This window comes from Natator depressus, chromosome 9 (assembly GCF_965152275.1).
Source record: "Natator depressus isolate rNatDep1 chromosome 9, rNatDep2.hap1, whole genome shotgun sequence".
Taxonomy (NCBI): domain Eukaryota; kingdom Metazoa; phylum Chordata; order Testudines; family Cheloniidae; genus Natator; species Natator depressus.
In genome coordinates, this window is record NC_134242.1 from 95,455,586 (window position 1) to 95,472,098 (window position 16,513).

The following is a 16,513-nucleotide window of genomic DNA, read 5'->3' on the forward strand; positions in this document are numbered from 1 at the left end:
CAACTTTGAGACGGTTAGATTTTGAATGATCCACATTTTTTACTCCTTAATTTGTTGGGTTAGTTCCTCTGCAGGTGGGACTAACACAAAACACATGGTGATGACAGCCATGGGATAAATTCCATATATCATACATCTTTGATAAACTCATTTGTAGTCTGCCTACTAACCCATCTCAGCTGCGATCTAGTATAATATGACAAAGATTTGAATAGCTTTAAACAGCCACCTTAAAAAAGGGGAGGTTCCCTTCTGCTCCCCGTATGTGGGTGGGATTCCCTATCCCTCAAATTATCCTTGGTTGAGGATCAGGATGGTTAATATTTAAATTCTGGATCAATTATTGGGTTCAAGGTCTGATACCCCAGGTATCTGGGCTAGAAGCAGGAGCTTTTACACCATTAGAACAGGAAGATTTCCAGCTTTGCATTGGTATAGTAACTTCCACATCAGGTAGGTATTCAAAAACTGGACCTTAGAATTTGGTATTGGGGAAAAATCATTTTTGATTTTTCTATAAGTAATTAGTTATTACTTTTCTCTCCCTTGGTAATCTGTTCAGTTATCTGCTTGGAATAATGTGGCCATTCCAACTTCATACTACTGAAGTCTTTATACCAAATGATCATATTAGATTCCTTCTTTTTTATTGTCCATAGATATATATTTTGAATACAGATGTAATTCTTTTTATGCAAGAACATTTCAGGAGTTCAGCTGATTAGATCAAAACCAAGCAGAAGTTCCTGACAATTTATCTTCTTGCTTACTAAAGCAAGTCTGAGTTGTGACCGGAATTAATCAGTTTCCTTAAAGCTATTTTGTCTTTTTATTTGGTACAAAATATTTTTGCATATATATTGCCCTATATGCTATTAACTTCTCGGCAAACCAGGTGACTATATCACACAACTCTCTTTTTTGTTTTTATCCTAGGCATTTATAAATACACAATTCATGAATGCAGAATATTTTCACATTCTGCTGTGGGCTTCCTTCCAGAAAAGCTGAAAGAAAAAAATGGATTATTATCATCATCATCCACACATATACTAAGTTAAATCTCAAGATCTAATCCTGCAACACTTCTTTGCATGGATAAATCGTCAGTAGGATCAATCATATGAGTAAGGGCTGGACTGGGGCCTCAGTTTGTTACTGTCGGAAAGAGACAAATTCTATCATATCTGCAACTTTTAGATTTCCCTTGTGCATGCTTCATTCCACAATTTCTAGAGACTTTTTTGAGATGCTACTCCTTGGATAACAGCAAGAAACTTTCTGTCACCCTCACTGGTAACTAAATGTGTGGTTAACAAAGGGAATATTTGTCTCATCAGTACACACTGATGTCTGGAAGTTTGTGAACTTTTGTAGGTTATCAGTGATGTTTCTGCATCAGATTTTTGACTTGAGCTTTTGTCTCATTGTTGGGAGAAAGAAACAGAGGCCTGAAAATTACAATTTCAGTCATATTATAAAGAACACAATGAATGTATACTCTTCAGGGTTCTAACTTCAGGCAGAAACTCATTTGTTAAAAGCCCATTTGAATAAGAGAACCGGTAGTGGGTTACCACTTAGCACTTCCTTCTGTCCACCGTTCTTTGCAGTATAATTCCACAATCTCCCTGCTTTGTATCAGTCACCCACACTACTGTGGAAGAAGCAGCTTCCCCAAATATGCAATGCAATGTACAACCAGTCACTTTGAGATGTTAAAAGGTGAAGCAAGCCACAGTTTGTCCTCTCCCAACAGACAAAATACTTTGTCCACCTGGCACTATTTAAATTGGATGTCACCTGCAGTCATTAGGTATTTCTCATGCAGCTAGAGGACTGCAGCCCTGAAGTCTTTATGGGAAGGGGACTTTTTAAACCATGTTCACATTGACCAAGAATGCTGGACTCCAGACACTAAACTCCCACAGGAACTATAGGACCATCACAAACCTCACCAGCTTCACTCCAAGTACAAGGTGCACTTCTTTGATCTGCCTTCACCATTAACACACAGCAGTGTGTATGGTTTTTTTTAAATGCAAAAAATCCACACCTTCAACCAAACCAAAACACTGTAGGAACCACACACAACTCTCCTCCTGGGGAGGGGATGAGAGAGAAAACAAACCACACATGACCCAAATGTTAATCATGTCTGGGAGGCGCTCGGACACTACAGTGAGGAAGGCAGTTTAAGAACCTATACAGGAAAGAATTCCTTCACTACCATTACTTACAGAGAGACAATCCACCTCTTCTGGATGCTGGGTGTAAAATTCTCAGTGACCGTCCATGGGAAATCTATTCCTGTATGTGTTTTGAATTAATGTACAGAACATGCAGTCTCATGTTGTATTCCTTTCAGAGACATTCATTTTTTCCTGTTATATCAGCAGCAGCTGAAACTGATTAGCAAAAACAGCTAAGGAAGAGAAGTGTTTTTATGATCATTTATCCCACGTATTTGCTGTCTTGCACATTGTGTATGGTTGTGCCAAGACATTATAGGCTCCTAATCCTAACTGATGCCAATGACAAACCTATTGATTTCAGTAGGAAAGGGCCCAATCTGAATCAAGGAATTCCATCTGAACTCTTCATATCACTTTAACTTGCATTTCTTCACTGCAGTACACAAAAAAAATTAACCAACAAAAACACTGTGTGCTAGCTGCCCCGAAACATATCTATCAAAATACATTTGTCAAGGGGCCCATCCATTATTGCAAGACTGGTTTTAGACTCATTGACTTTAAGGTCAGAAGGGACCATCGTGATCATCTAGTCTGACTCCGGCACATTGCAGGCCACAGAATGTTACCCACCCACTCCTGAAATAGACCCCTAACTTCTGGCTGAGTTACTGCAGTCCTCAAATCATGATTGAAAGACTTCATGTTACAGAGAATTCACCATTTACACTAGTTTAAACCTGCAAGTGACCCATGTCCCATGCAACAGAGGAAGGCAAAAACCCCACAGGGTCTCTGCCAATCTGACCTGGGGGGAGATTCCTTCCCGACCCAAATATGGTGATCAGTTCAACCCTGAGCATGTGGGCAAGACCCACCAGCCAGACACCTGGGAAAGATTTGCTGAAAGTTAAATGATTGGCTAGATTGGGGTGCAAGACCGTAAATTACTGGGGAGGGGGGGGTTATCAGTGTTGGTATTTTCTTTACTTGCTCTGTTGCTAAATATTTCTAGCCTTGTGTTGTACCAGTAAAACACCTGCTTGTGAGAAACACAGCTATTTAGCATTCCTACTGCAAAGAGTCCCCCTTTTGTTTTTTAAGCGGGCAGGAAGATTTTATGTTTTATTAATTAATAAATTGAATTGATGGAAACAAATACTTGTAAAAATAAACTGTGTTAAATGCACCACTTTGCGTTCCTGAAATAACACAACATTTCTGCTGCCACAAACAGCATATAAGGCATCAGATAGATGTTTAAAAAGACAAAAGACGTTCAGAATGCATGTCTCGTCTTTTAGTAGCTAGGGCCACACGCGAAGAAAGAATAGCAGTTAGTCAAGCCAGAGAAGCACGACTGAATGCCAAAACAGTCAATTAAATTAGGTGCCTTTTCCCCCCCAAAGCTGGAAAAAACAATGAAAAGAAAACTGATGTGGTAGCCCAGCATGTGAGGGAGAAGATTAGACATGGTGGAGCTCTGGAGGGACTGTCTTTTAATTGTGTGCGATGCCATTCACCTTCAAAAAACATCACACCCATGTTAATGGCCACTGAGTTTCTGGATGAGCCAGGTAAAGGGATTGCCTCCTGTGAGTGGGGGAGGAATTACCATGGCATTGTACCATCCGACCAGTGTGCGGCGTCGAAGGGATGTCTGGCATTAACAGGGCTCTCTGTTGCATCATAGTGCCAAGCACAGCTTGTTACCGGAGCAACAAAGCCAAGAAAAATCAAGGGTGAAATAGGCTTTTTGGAATGTTTTCCTTTCTATTTCCACCCTTTATCCTCTGTCACACCAGACAAAGTGCTGGGAGTATATCAGTCCTTACTGCAGTCTTTTGACGAATCCTGTGGTGAGAATGTCACACACTTAATCTGGGGGGGAGGGAGAGATACCTGCTTCCTTGTTACGGCCAAGTGTAGCCACTCCATGTGAAACCAGTGCACTCTGAAGTCAATTGGCTTCTTGAGAGGGGGAGAGAGCATGCAAATGTTGTGGTTTCAGTTCCTAATCTGAACCTCCATCACTGAATACAGCAAGCCTTTTGTAAACAGCTGCAAATTACTGTATATAAGCCATAATCATTCAGTGGCACACTGTTGTTTTCTGTTTTACTGCTCTTAATTGGATGATATACTCACAATATTCCTTATTAACACAGTGAGCGAGGGACAGAGTAATGAGGTAGAAGTGTTTTATTTAGAAATCATATAAAATACGGTGACTGTCCCCCTTTGATACTGATTGAAGCTGACTGTCAATTAACTAATTAACATGAAGGAACAGGGATAACATTGCTTGCTATGCACTTTTTGTTAAAGCGACTGCCACTCAGTTGGGTTTGAATTCTGTTTCTTCACCTGCACAAAGACACGGGGGTGAAAGGATGTAATACAAATCTGTAAAGGAATGTTAAAATAGGAATGTTAAAATGTTAAAAATTCTTTCTCCGAAAGGAATATTCAGGAAACTGGGTCCAGCTCTGACTCATTTAATTTAAGCCTCTCACTTCCTATGGTTTTTTGCAATCAAAATTACTCTCAAGATACTTTTACAATTTATTTCTTGCTTGTGTTTACTATAGTACTGACATAATTAAAGTCAAATCCTTATGCACATGAATAACTCTGTTGAAGCCAACGAGATAACATATATAAGGAAGGCAAGCAAGATTTAACTCGGAAATTTTAGGAAAAATACAGTGGCATTTTGCAATAGCCAATAAAATTGCATTAGTGTTTCTATTATAAACCCCTTGCTTGAAGGGATTTATAACTCCAGAGGAAACACCTCATGGGTTGAGACTTGGCATATAGGTTTGCTGCTTGAGAGCTGTTTTAAAAAAACATGCATCATTTGCAGTTCTTACTCAAAATTCCTACTGATTTCATTAGAACCTTACAAATGTTTTTGTCTTTTAAACAGAAATGTCCTAGCTCATCAATTTATAATTTTGATTATCCTGTGAGTTCTAAAATTTATCCAATGATGCTAGGGACTAACGGGCCACAAGGATGCATTGAGGAGTGATTTAAAAAACAAAATCAAACAACCCCTTTATTTCATAGGGTGAAATCTTGGCCCTATTGAAGTCAATGGGAGTTTTCCCATTGACTTCAATGGGTCAAGGATTTCATCCATAGTTTCTACTCCCATATGCTTCAGGGAAGTTATTTTCCCCTGTATAGTTCTTTGTTTCAGAATACTGTTAAAAAACAAAGGAAATTAATGCACAAAAAATGTGACAACTGAAAAAAAAGGATCTAAATTTTAAAGGACGATAGATATTTTGCTATAACCTAGGTGAAAAGAATTTGCATTTGTGAAGCATGTATTTATGCATGAAGAGATGGAAAAAACACTGTTGCTTTTCCACCAACATGCAAATGACTCACAACAACAAATCCTAGATGTTGGCGGCTGGTAAATCAGTGACTTGTTTCTCTGGAAAAGATCGAAGGAGCCAATGGTAGGCTTGCAGTGGAATCGGCTCATAAACCTGGCAAAGGCTGTGGGAAATGGTTTACTTTTTTGTTTTTAAACTTACTGTGTTGACCTTGGGATGCATATTGTGAAAATGCTGCTGTTAATGTGGAACTTAGGTATTGTTTACAACTACAGCATGGCCTCTTAGTGTTGAGCCTAGTCATGTCTTACAGTAGCTTCAATGATGCATGTGGGCGGTCAACACTGAAAGAAAGTGTGCCCCTTCTCATTGATTCAGCCTTGGACATGCTAATTAATACTGTATTTAAAACTAATGATCATATCACTTATTTTGTTTTGGAAAAAAATATTGAATCATGCCTTTTTGTTTGCATAAGGTCTAATCCTGCACCCCTCAACTTAAAAGTGTTCTCAGTGATGCAATTTAAGGCTTTACTTTCCAAGTTTTACTTTCCCACCTGTATCTTTGTTCTCATTATTCTCAGAGACTGGAGTGAGTGTGGGTGTGGGGGGGGTGTATTTTTTACACACACCCCCAAACACGCACCCAGTCACAGAGAGCCAGACTGGGTAGATATAGATTTAAGCCAAAGTTCACAAGCTTGGCTGATCCCCCCACTACTTCATGCTGGGGCTGCTCAGCACCTCCGAGAATGAGGCCACTTATTTATGTGGCCACAATGTGGAGTTAGGAGTCTAGGGTTGTGTGTCTCACTGTGAAAAGTCTCAGCCTTAAATTGAAAACACGAAGCATGTAAATGTTTTCTTTTATACTTGTTTTGGAAGTTACTTTCTTCATGTTAGCTCGGTGCCCCTCGTTGCCCGTGTGCCGAAGCGGCGTGGAGGGCGGTCCCAGCGACCGGGGCAGACTGCACGGGCGGGCAGCTCTTGCTGCTGTCATCATCTATCACCGTACACTAGAGCTGGTCAAAAAATGTCATGTTTCACAAAAATGTTGAAATTTTTTGGCCGTCTCAAAATTTCTAAGTTTTCAACAAAAAATTAAAATAAAAAACCCCTTTTTAGGTAGTTGCTATAAGTTATTTTCTTTCCTCCCCCACTTCCTCTCCCCCCTCCTCTTACTCTCCCCCCCCCCTTCCATTTTGCCTTGGGAAAAGGGAGAGAAAGGAAGGGGAGGGGTACACACAATAATTGTGGTGGGGGGGGGGGTTGGGTCAAAAATATAAAATAAAAAAATTTAGAAAAGAAAATGTCTATGAAAATGTTTGTTTGAAAAATGACCAATTTTGATTAAAAAATAAAAAATAAAACTTTTTTGCACAAAAAAATGCTGGCCTGCTCTACGCTGCTGACACACAGTGACTCCTGCCGGGAAAGTTGTACAGGGATGGCCTAGGGCCCAGCCGCCCCTCACTCTCTTGCCCTCCCTAGCCTTTTGTATGACATGGGCAGAGGGCAGGCTGATGGGCAGCGCTGCTGTTGCTGGGGAGTAGACTGCAAACTGATACCTGGCTAGAGGTTTATTATTATTTGCTGACCTTCCATCATCTCCTGAGGCAGTTAGCGGGTGTCCGGTGCACTGAAGAGGCAGGGCTCTGTGCTGGCAGGCAGCCCCGCTGCTCAGGGCATCAGCACACATGAGGAGAGCTCCGCCCCAGAAGCAAGGAGAGGGCCTAGGACACAACGACCATGCAGATAGATGCAAACAGTGTATTCATCTTCGAAAGCTCAGCTGCCAGTTTCCAGTGCAATTCCTTGTTATTACTCTTTGGCCTCCGGTGCCAACAAGAGGTTAACTGACTCAGCCAGAATTACAGGATGAGAGTCAGTCACTCAGCCAGGATTACAAACTAGGCAACTCCGGTCTTGCTCATTATTTTAACCATTAGCCCACATCATTCCTTTCAAAGCGGTGAAGTTCAAATTGAAGATTAACGCTTCATCTTTAACCCTGGCCATTGTAACTAGGTGCTGCATGGTTCTCAGATCAGAGCCTGAACTCACATACTAGTTTTCCAATAGCTATCGCAAGCTTCAAGGACATTCAGCATGTAATAGGCTGGTGCTCATCAACGGGTATAAATAATTTAGACAATGAGGTAGTTGCTACAAGCTAATTTAATAATATCAAGTGGTTGGTAAGAGAGCAATTTACTCACTGCGCCCTTGCTTGGAATTTTTACTGGACATTTCTCCTTTTAACACTCAGTAGTTCACCACTGGTTTATACTGCCATTGTGCATGCTCACTATCAAGTTCAGAGAGACCCTCACTGATCAATAATTCTTCACTTTGAGTGTACTCATGGGGCAGCAAGATTTTATTATGCTTCTTTGAGTTGCTCCCTGCACCCTTTCATGGATTTCAAATTGTATTACTCTGGTGTTCATATTTTTAGGGGGCTAGTGTTCCATAATTGGATGGGGAAGGGATGTCTTTTAACCATCTGAAAGGCAATGAATATCAAATCATCTTGTATTAACTGATGTGCAATTCAGCGCTGCAGGTATTGATTGATCTGTTCCTTTCTTCCAGGAACATTTCACACCTGAATGCAAGTTCAAAGAATCAGTATTTGAAAACTACTATGTGACATATTCTTCAATGATCTACAGACAGCAACAGTCTGGCAGGGGTTGGTATCTGGGTCTTAACAAAGAAGGCGAAATTATGAAAGGAAACCACGTGAAGAAAAATAAACCCGCAGCACACTTTCTTCCAAAACCCTTAAAAGGTAATTTCTTCCGTTTTCCCAACTGCTATGACATGATGTTACATTATATCAGAAATATTTAATTGCAAAAAATACATTTTAAGTGTTGAACCATTTACATCATGGACATGTAACATCTGCAGCATACCATTAATGTAACTGGAGCTGCTTCTTCAGATTTGACTACATCCCGTGATACATAATTTGCTTCGTGTATTCAAATACATGTTAACCCAGTTCCCAGTATGTCCATTACAGTCCATAAAGATTTCACCTAGATAGTACAACTGGCAACCAGCAAAAAGATGTATCCTGTCATGCTTTGTTTTATGCTTCAGGCATGTTTATTAACTTGGTATAATATTCAGATGGTAACATTTTATCTCTACTACACAATTATTAAACATATGGTACCAGCACCCAAACATTAAAAACAATGCATGTGAGACATAGATGATGCCTTGTCTTAGACCCCAGGTTTATTTGAGTAACCTCTTAAGGCAAATGCCATTTTGAAATCATAGAGATTATCTCCAAGATGCACAACCCTGGATGGAGAGACAGGCCATTTCAGCCTACGTCTCGTCTAGCTTTACAGTTTACATATTTAGGGCCAGATTCTCAGCAGAATCCAGTGCACTTACAAAACCACTGCATTTGTGTATTCAATAGAAAAATTAAAGACTCATTTTTGTGGTCATTTACCTGGACCATGTGCACAAATGTTGGGTCAGATCCATTGAAGTCAATGGAGCTAGGCTGATTTATGCCCCGTGAAAATCTAGCCGACAGAATTTTGCAGAGAGAAAGTGGGTATGTGCGTATTTTAGCTATTGCCTCTAATATTTTACCCCTTAATATGAACCTTTCAAATTCTCTTTTCATGAGTGTTTGCATGTAGAAAAAAAGAAATCTCCTAATGATCTTATCCATGTAGTGAATACATTTCTTTCACTACTCCTATGTTACTTATTGAATGAAAAGTTCTAATTAGCCCTTGAAATTGCATAGCCAAGAACAGAGGCAAAAGAAGTCGCATATAAGATGTGCTGATATGCTGCTGTTTCTTTCTGATTTTCAGTGGCCATGTACAAAGAACCTTCTCTTCACGATCTCACAGAATTTTCAAGATCTGGAAGTGGGACCCCGACAAAAAGCAGAAGTGTTTCTGGAGTGTTAAATGGGGGGAAATCCATGAGTCAAAATGAATCAACGTAGCCAGGTTAAGGCAAGCCAAGTGCTCTGTAAATGGAACCTTACCTCTGGATGCCGTTGAATTCTTACTAGCAGTCTTTCATCCAAACCGTTCAATTGTTCAGGACAAGCTGCCGAACTTGCATAGGTCACTCGTTTATCAGCCATTAGATCTTCTGGTTGTCAAAGGATATATCCCAAATATGTAGAATATGCGTGTGCATATCACAAGGCACCTGGATAGCCAGCAAAACATAACTGTGGAATAAATCTCAGAGAAGAAATGTCCAGCTCTTTTTCCTCTCTCTCTTTCTCTCTCTAGTTTTCCACAAAGCATAGGAGAGAAAAAAACAAAAACATTTCTCAGCATTCACTGCTGATAAGAATTTGCTTTCCAACCAAGAAATAAAAAGACCACTTTTGCTCTTCAAAGGAAATTTTAACGCTTATATGTTTTATGGGGGCAAACAACAAAAATGTAAACTCTGTTGTTTTCTTGGCTTACTGTTTTATATCTAAGGCTTGATAACAAAGGTATCCTTTAATTTGGATTTGTGCAACTTTTTGATTTCTCAACTCCAATGGGCCTTTAAAGCTGTGTCTTTAAAAAAAAACAATAAATTCAGGGCTGGAACTGAGAGTCGGTGTCTCAGGCTCAAGCAAACAGTGTTCTTGTGATTTTAAACACACTGAAATATAAATTTTTATAGATTTGTAACATTCTGGTAAAGTTCTTGTGCTGACCCCAGTCTGTAGGAATTGAGTTGTTTTGTTAACCCGAGTCAGTGGAAAATAACGTAAAGCGATAAAGTTATCCTCCAATGTAGATTTATCTTAATTCCATTTTGTGTACCATGTTAAACTATTGTTGTGGCGTCTTTTCTAAAGACAGAAACTGTGGAATTAAGGTGACTTAATTTTTATAAGAAATGTCTTATTTGTAAAAGTCCTTCTTTCCCTGTAATGGGCACGTGATTCTTGTGTAGGAGGAAGCGTTAGGACAGGTTACCCCTAAACAACATATACTCAGACATGCTATTGGAAAAATTGTTTAAAAATTTAGTTAGGTTTCCATTTAGGTCATCATATCTGTTGCATGGGAGAAAGTTGGAATATTGGCATAGAGTTGCATGAGGTGTAAGATTTTGTGCATTAACCATCATTGGATTCTGTGCTCCAAACCTGACATAGTTCGGTACAAGCAGTTGTCTGCCTTGTACAAAAGAGTTGTTTATTATTTGTTGTATACACAATCATGCACTGAATAAACTATTTATATTAAGATGTACTTTTTTTAAAAAAAGCTTGCTGTTTTATTAGACAATGTACATTGCTGACTTTTACTTGGAGACACAGAACTGACAGTCAGATACATGCAAATTATGAGTGTTACTAATATTATATATAACATTTTTTGGTTTGTAAACAGCTTTATGTGAAGCGGTTTACACCCCTGGAATACCATTCACAGTGCAAATGAAAACCTGTCCTTCCATAATGGAGCCCTTATTATAGGGTGACCAGATAGCAAGTGTTAGGGGGCTTATTCCTTCACCCACTTACTTCCCTGGTCCTTCTCGCATGAACAGAGAGCAACAATACCCGAAGTCCAAAGGTGCAAACAATTCGATGTTTATTGGGGTGAACTTCCAGCAAGCATGATTCCAGTTTTCTTCCTTAGTATCCTCCTTCCCAGCTCTGACACCACAGAGCCTTACACCTGTGTCCTTGTTCCCACTCCTGCCCTTAGCCAAACATGATTCCAATTTCCTTACCCACATTCCCTGTTCCCATTTTCCCCACACACACACACCCCCTCACTTCCTGATTGACTGCAGACTATATAGTAAAACTTGAGTTCTGCTTTGCTATACCTTAACCAATCATTTTCCTGAAATTTAACTAACCAATCCGAACATATTGTAACATGATTATGTAACCAATTATATCCCACCACTTCAATTAGTTTACACCCAGCAAAATTAATTATACAGCAGACAGGAACAATCACAGAACCAGACAGAGATTATACAGACAAACAATAGCAAAGTGGGAACTATAATGACAAAACAATACAGAAGTGAGGATTTCACATCCCAGCTATTGATAAGTGAGTTCTTGCCAGACAGGATGCTATCAGACTAAGTTTCCTTTTACATCTTCTAGGCACTTCCCTTTCTCTGGAGGCGACAGGCACTATCAGGACAGGACTGTATTCCTAACAGCCCAATAGCACCTTCTTTCAATGTGACTAGTTTGGAATGTGAGGATCTGACCATTTGCTTCCCAGCTTATGGCTGCCTCTGTTGCTTAGCCAAAGGCCTTAGCCTAAGCACAGGGCCTCAAACTGTCACAGTAAGAGAAGGCCCTTACACCGGCAGACAGTGATTTTGATTCTTTCTTTTGTACCTCTATAACTAGCCAAGTGATAAGAATACACCTAAATTCTTAGAGTATAGGCCTTTACAGACAGACCTGAATATATATCCATGAAAAATCAGGACAGAGGGTGGGGGGTAATAGAAGCCTATATAAGAAAAAGCCCCAAATATCGGGACTGTCCCTATAAAATCGGGACATCTGGTCACCCTACCTTCTTATATACCCAGCTGAGACTGCAAACAGCATGGTAATTACTTAACAAGTCTAATTTTCTCTAGAAGAACTTTTGAAGCCCTATGAAAATTTGGGTCATGGGGAAAATATAACTGGCCGAGACTTTAGATCTCAAAGCTACTCAAGTTGTCCCTTTATGGGGTGGTATTTTCATCATGTCCCTTTGATTTCTGTATCAAATTTATTCAGTTTACAAGCAAAAGGTATGTGGGGTTAAGTTCCAGTCCCACACATTCACCTTTGGCTTGCCTGCAGTCTGTCCCTCTCAACATAACCAGGGTTTGGCAGGCCAAATGGTGTTGTCCCCAGCACCTGTGCAAAGCCCATGGGCACTGTGGATACTAGACTTTTTTTCCCTAAAATGTCCCATCATTTTTACTACTGGTGTCACCAACAGTGGATACATTAATATAGACCAGCTATCAGCATTTGAGTTACCGTGAGCATTTAAGCTACTGTGAGTATTTAAGCAACAACGGAAAAAGAAAGTTAAGATTTTGATTAGATTTGGGTGAAAAGGCAAAATCTGGAGGTAGAGAGAAAGAGAACAGAGAAGAAAGGGAGACTCTTACAGTTATCCATAAACTTTAGCTAGAAATTAGAGTAGCATACTAAGTTATCTGGTCTATCCTCTCCAGTAAAGATTTGTTCCCTACTAAGTAGTTTGGCTTATCCCAGCCAAGCCTCCAAACTGTTTGAGATGTGCTCTTCACTCATTCAGATACGTCTAGACGGAGTCCCTATGAGAACCATCCACTTTTGGATACATAAGGATCTCACTTACAGTAGGAGCTTCTGCAGAATGCTCTTCTACCAGTCATCCTGTAGCACCAGCTGTGTGGTAAACACCAAGGACCAGATTTTCAAAGGTATTCGGGTGCTTAATGGGAGTCAGACACTCAACCTGCTTACACACTTTAGCAATAGACTCCTAGTGGGATTTTCAAGAGGGCCTTCCCTTCACCCCCTCCCCTGGTTCTTGTCACGCAGACTGAAAGCAGAAGACCAGAAGTCCGAAGTTCAGACTATGCAACGTTTATTGGGGTTAGTTCCAAGCAAGCATATCCATAGTGCTACTTGCTGGCAGAGTCTGTTTCCCAGTGTTCCATTCCCAGCTCGACACTGCAGAGCCTGTTCTCCATTCCCACCTCCTCCTTTTTAGAAGGCCCCAAAATACCTGCAGTGCATGCCTCTGTCCCATCCCATCCCACCCCTTACAACTTATGGTCATGTTTTAGGGTTTTGGAGGGTCTTCATCCCACCCCTTTTGTACCCCATGGGAGGGGTAAGGAGTGTGGTTGTGCTGTGGCCAAGGAAAGTCTTTTCTTTGGCTTTTAGTGTTTCTTATGCCTGCCCATCTCCACTTGCCCCTCCTACCTGCTTGATTGACCTTGGCTTGAGAGAGGAGCAAGGCAGCCTTCTAGTGTGTGCTCATATATTACCTTTCCACCAAACCCTGTTACACTTTAGCTCTATCTGTTCACTCTGCTCTTTGTATTAAAAGCCCCATCTGGTTGTCGGAAATGCAACAGACAGTGTCTTTGTTCTTCACACATATTAGTATAAGATATAAGCATATCAAAAGCCAAACCCAAAATTCCGTCTCAGGCTAACAAACAGGCTTATATGCTAACATCTATCTGCAGCTTTTGGGGCCTCAAAACCCTTGAAAAGCTAGCCTGAAACATTTAACAGTGAACTGGCCCTTTATGGAAGGAAGAACGGTCCTTGTTCCAAAGAGTTTACAAGTTAAGGTCCCAATCTAACAAGCCCCAGGACAGCACACCCATAGGGTGCTGGGTACATCCTTGAGCTCAAGCTGTGTTGCCCCAAAGATATGTTCCTTGACAGAGCCACACACAGCTGGCTCTTAAAAGCACAACCTAGCACTACATACGACAAAGCTATGTTGACAATACCTAACGTCCTACAGAAATAATATATGCAAAAACTGTGACAAAAATGTAACTGGTGCACATGCTTAGAAACCATAGGGAACACCTTTTCTGTGTATATTTTTTAAACATTTTTTGCTAGGTATAGAAAAAGCTAAACTAAAGAGCATTAACAACCTGCATCAAGCAATACATCACGTAGTAACAGCTAAGCACATAGCCAGCTAAATTATATTCCTTAGTGTTAATATAGCTCCATAGCATCACCTTGAATTTAAAAAGTTAATCAAAATGAAGCTAAACGACTTCACCAATTCAGTGGTCTAGCATCAGGGAAATTCTCTTTCTATGTATAATTATTCAACAGACTCACCCCCTGAAAATGGCTATTCACACTCCAGTTTCTGGCATATGTAAAACTTTTCTAGCACTAAAAGTGTCCTATGCCATCAATCGGAATTTTCAGAAGGGCTCGGCCCCCCGCTTCCCCCCCGAAATAAGACCAGATTTTCAAAAGTGCTCGGCTCCTCATGTAGGGACCCAAATGAGGAGCTAGAGTTTCATAACACTCTTTTGAAAATCTGGCCCTAAATATTACAGTGGGAGCTGTGCACTTGAAAAATCTGGCACTGGGCTCATCTGAGCAAACCAGCCTTCAGGGTGAGAGTTTTAGAGCTGCCGCTGTGACTTGGGAACACAAGGCCCACGGAAAGTCAGTAACATCCATCACAATGTTGTTTTCCTCTCTGAACAGCTGACGCTGCAGATCTGCCTACTACTAAAAAGTGTGAGCTTGGATTATTTTCAGCTCATAAACCCTCTTAATTGGTAACAATGACAAAAAGCCATAAGAAGCTGTCCAGGCAGCTTTTGCTATGTCACTATTCTAAATGGCAGGCCTGAGATTTTTTCTGGTATCAGGTCGGGCCAAGATGGGAGAATGACACATTATTTTTCCCCAGTGCTCCTTTTTGCAGGTGCAGAAGGAGTCAGCATTTGTGTAGTGTTAAATTTACCAGTAGTTTTTGTCTTCCTTTATGACCCCTACAAACCCCAGCTGTCCCCTCACAGAGGGGTGACTAACATAAATGGTAACGAGTCTACGCCATGAGCTAAAGGCGTTAACTCCACTGCCTGACAGCAGAACTAGGGGCTTATCCCCTGTGGCTGGCATTTTTTTTCAAAGCAGCCTAGGCCAGTTAGATACCTGACTCCAATTACAGATGAACAGGAGTGCAGCGCCTAGCTCCTTTAGGCTTGATTGAAAAATCCCACCCTATGTGGATTAACCCTCACAGGGGAGGACACAGGACAATTAACCAGTATGTTACACACACCCCCCAGAAATGGGACTAACAAGACACGTGCTAATCTTTCCCCTCCTCCCACCCTGGCCCACTCAGGCACTTTGCTTGTTGTTTCAGCTCACCTCCCAGTCTTTCATCTGGTTGTCTTCTACTTAGGGCATAGCTACACCTGCAGATGTAGAGCGCTTTGAGTTAAACCAGCCTTCCGAGAGCACAGTAGGGAAAGCGCTGCAGTCTGTCCACACTGACAGCTGCAAGCGTACTGGCATGGCCACATTTGCGGCTCTGGCCCTCTGAGCCCTCTCTAAATACTGATGATGCAGGTGGCATTTTCAATGGAATGCAGTGGGAATGGGGCACTTTTTAGCGCTCCATGAAAGCCACAGCCATAAAATTTGCCCATGTGAAAGGTTTCACCCAAACAATTCCTTATATCCATCTTTTTACCCGGGGGTGGGAGGGTGTGGTTTCAAAAGCAGCTGTAATTTAGGAGCCTAAAGTCTATTTTCGCAAGTGACTTAGGCACTAAAGCCCATTGACTTGCAGTGAGATGCTGGCTACTAAGTCACCTGGGCACATTTCAAACTATTAGCCTAGATCAGTGGTTCTCAACCTATTTACCACTGTGGGCTACATATGCAGCTCTCGCTGTGTTATGGTGTCCACAGCCAAACCCTATATATACTATCCGTATGGCCCTGAGACTGTTACATGGGCCGCAGCTATGTGCTGATTGGCCCGAGACCCACTGCCCTAGATGCTTTTACGTAACATTATAGTTATTGTCCCACAGTCATCTAAGAGCTGCTTCTTTATTTTACAGAACATCCTTAACAAAGGTACTTTGGGGCCGAATTTCAAAAATGACTAGCCCCAGGGGCCTCTGGACTGGATGCTTACAGCTCAGACACGCACCGCCTCTGCAGTGTGATGTCAGGGTTTACTTCTGGTTGGAGGGGTTCAACTAAGCTGACCTGGGGAAGGACGTCAGTGGGTGACGCTCACTCCAGCAGGGTAAAGTTATTCAGCAAACATTGAGCGGATGACTTGCTGCCACCAAGGCCTTGTCTACACTAGCCTGATAATCCCCAGGATTCAGCAACGACCAACACTAGTGCAGCTGCGCTTGTACTAAGCTGTGGCTGTACTCAGCGATCAGGTGTTCGTTTCCAAAGCCT

At 41.2% G+C, this 16,513-nt stretch overlaps 1 protein-coding gene across 7 annotated transcripts in view; it reads left to right on the forward strand.

Annotated features, from left to right (window-relative positions):
* Positions 1–10,798, forward strand: part of FGF13 (fibroblast growth factor 13) — a 332,231-nt gene extending 321,433 nt beyond the window's left edge. For 5 of the 7 annotated variants that reach the window (XM_074962687.1, XM_074962693.1, XM_074962691.1 and 2 more), the window contains exons 5-6: positions 8,146–8,344; positions 9,405–10,796. In XM_074962687.1, coding sequence (XP_074818788.1) covers positions 8,146–8,344; positions 9,405–9,541 — 336 coding nt within the window. In that variant the 3' untranslated portion in view covers positions 9,542–10,796. Of the gene's footprint in view, positions 1–8,145; positions 8,345–9,404 lie in introns of all 7 variants that reach the window. The other 2 variants (XM_074962694.1, XM_074962689.1) reach the window with 2 other exon arrangements.
* Positions 10,799–16,513: the final 5,715 nt, after the last annotated feature.